Source organism: Opisthorchis viverrini (genome assembly GCF_000715545.1).
Source record: "Opisthorchis viverrini unplaced genomic scaffold opera_v5_33, whole genome shotgun sequence".
Lineage (NCBI taxonomy): Eukaryota > Metazoa > Platyhelminthes > Trematoda > Opisthorchiida > Opisthorchiidae > Opisthorchis > Opisthorchis viverrini.
In genome coordinates, this window is record NW_008751689.1 from 2,384,959 (window position 1) to 2,387,355 (window position 2,397).

Below are 2,397 nucleotides of genomic sequence, written 5' to 3' on the forward strand. Positions count from 1 at the left end.
AGTCGAGGGGCGGAGGTCGGATTCGAACCACGAACCTTCCGGTCAGTAAATTCGCGCTCTAACCACTTGGGCCATCTCGCCCCTTCAGATAACGAATGGGTGCGTGGATGTGTGAAGTCGACAAACCGTAACCTTATTGACATGCTGTTAGAAGACGGGAGGTTAATACGCCGTCATGGACCAGATGCGGAACAAACACTGGAGACGACAGTGCAGGTGGACTCCGGACGGGAGCAAGAGAGTTCGGAAACACCCACAGATGCGTCAAGGTGTTTGCGCCGGTCGGCTAGGGAGTCAAGGCCGGTCGAACGCTACCAAGCTGGAGTTGGCTAAATCTAGCGGTGGAGGACTGTAGTAGCTGCTTCGGTGTGTCCGAGATTTAGCGCGTGTGCGTGTCCGTTCGTCGTCCCGCCATCGATCTGACGTGTGACTTGAGTGGCTGATTGGATGCGTGTCCGATTGGTTGGCTCGCGTGAGCGCTGTGGGTTGACTGGATATGTGACTCCGTTGTTTTGCTTGCCTGCCACGAAAGCGGACCAGTTTGACCGCGTGTACTCAATACACCCGTGTCCATACTTACGTGTTCTACACTACTTACGTGAACCACAATACGGATCAACTGAAATAATCTTCGGGAATTACCGGCTTTCTGGGCCTCTTCCATCAGCTTGGCTTTCTGTATCCACCACACTTCGCGGTCGGTTTTCAGGCTCACTTTCACTTTACGTCTGATAAATCATGGCACCGGGTTATGTTCGGTCCCAGCTGGGATATTCCTCCGAGATTCAAGCAGCGCCACCGTTCGGTCTGATATCCAGTGCTTGCGTGCACCTGGTTGGACCGTGCCATGCAAAGAGGTGGCAATCTCGTCCCAGTATGAGTTCACATCTGATGGTGGAGCGTTTGGAACAAACTCTAGAAGAGGATTCTGGTAAGGTCGTTTAACATCCGAGTCTGCCAGGCTCTCAGTTGCCAAGCAATTTATCCGCACCTTCAGCGGCCCGGAAAACGTAAGGGGAAGCGATTCCGGACGAGCGCGTAGCCGGAATCCACAAATGTGTTCCAAAACGACCGGCAGCCAGTTATTGATCCACGCCATTGGTAATTGATGCTAATGTAGTCGTTTTGAGTTTGTAGCTTGCCTGCCGTGGGAGAGCACCATGTGGCCAGACGACTTCGGCTATTTCGGAAGTTAGTACTGTATGAAAGGTGCCTGCGATCAGCACAGCTGAAGCAATCGTTCACTTCTGTCCGTACCAAGTTCAATCCATTTCGACCTCCTAATTGAGTCTCAGATGCACTAAGCCTGCCCACTTGTGCATTCATATCTCCGGCAACCACCACGATGTCTAAGCTTTTAGTTCACCGCAGCAGGGCATTTAGGGACGAGATGGCCCAAGTGTTTATAGCGCGAATTTACTGGCCGCAGGGTCCGTGGTCCGAACCTGACCTCTGCCTCTCGACTTCCTCTGTTTAGGCTTGGGCAACCTGGCAGTATCCAAACCCTTGTGCTTCCTTCGGGTGGCGTGGCAGCTAGGCACTGGAAGGGTGTTACAGCTGAACGATTGACGGCGTCGGAGCTACAGTCAGTTGGGGCGTAAGCAGACACAATAAGCAGACATCTATCAACTTGCCGCTTGTGAGACTCCTTCACAGACGTTACCAGACGAACTGCACAGGAGCGACTATCAACAGGTATCCAGTTTAATAAGCATACATCTGTCCGGTGACTTAGCAGGATACCAACTCCTGCACATCCCGCTGCAGCAGCCTGTGGATCACCAGAGGTGCGCAGCCGGAAGCGAGTGAAGGGTAATGGGGCGGTTAGCTCGCTCACTGTGCTTGTATCTTGAACTCTCGTTTCCGAGCCACAGCACGCATCAACACCAATCGGGTCCCGTGTGAGAGCAAGAGCAGCTTATTGTCCTGCTTGCTTCAAAGTGAGGATATTGAAGGCGGTTAGATAGATTACATGTCGAGGCTTGAAGATTGATTTTGGGATACCTAAGGATGTCGCCACCATGTGCCGAGCAGATCTTGTACACAAAGCCAGTTCCAAGTGCTGGGCCTTTAAGAGGGTGGTTATTAATGGGATAGGGAGAGGGGGAAGAAAAGTATGTGAAAGAGAAAGAAGGAGGCGCCAGCAGTAACCTGTTTCGCTTGCCCACCCTCCTGTATGCAGCAAGTAAGGCGACCCGGCTGATGGTACCACGCGACGGCCGATGTGGCATGAGAGTATTGTTAGTCGTGAATGTCATGGTTTTACGAGGGCTGGGATACTGCCAGGGCGCCCACACCTAGACAGGAGGACGATTAGGGTCCTCAACCAAAGTCTTTGGCTCAAAAGTCTAACCGCAAGGCAGCGTTGTTTGCGGGAAATGCAAATGCATTACCATT

The 2,397-nt window shown here is 52.4% G+C and overlaps 2 protein-coding genes across 2 annotated transcripts in view; both read right to left on the bottom strand.

Annotated features, from left to right (window-relative positions):
- The window catches only part of T265_02646 (hypothetical protein), a gene marked incomplete at both ends in the record, with an annotated part of 13,507 nt that extends 12,843 nt beyond the window's left edge, over positions 1 to 664 (bottom strand). The window contains one exon of the mRNA XM_009166944.1: positions 599 to 664. Within this exon, the coding sequence (XP_009165208.1) occupies positions 599 to 664 (66 nt within the window). The remainder of the gene's footprint in view (positions 1 to 598) is intronic.
- A 1,598-nt stretch (positions 665 to 2,262) lies between these two features.
- The window catches only part of T265_02647 (hypothetical protein), a gene marked incomplete at both ends in the record, with an annotated part of 7,047 nt that continues 6,912 nt past the window's right edge, over positions 2,263 to 2,397 (bottom strand). Inside the window, one exon of the mRNA XM_009166945.1 lies at positions 2,263 to 2,297. Coding sequence (XP_009165209.1) covers positions 2,263 to 2,297 — 35 coding nt within the window. The remainder of the gene's footprint in view (positions 2,298 to 2,397) is intronic.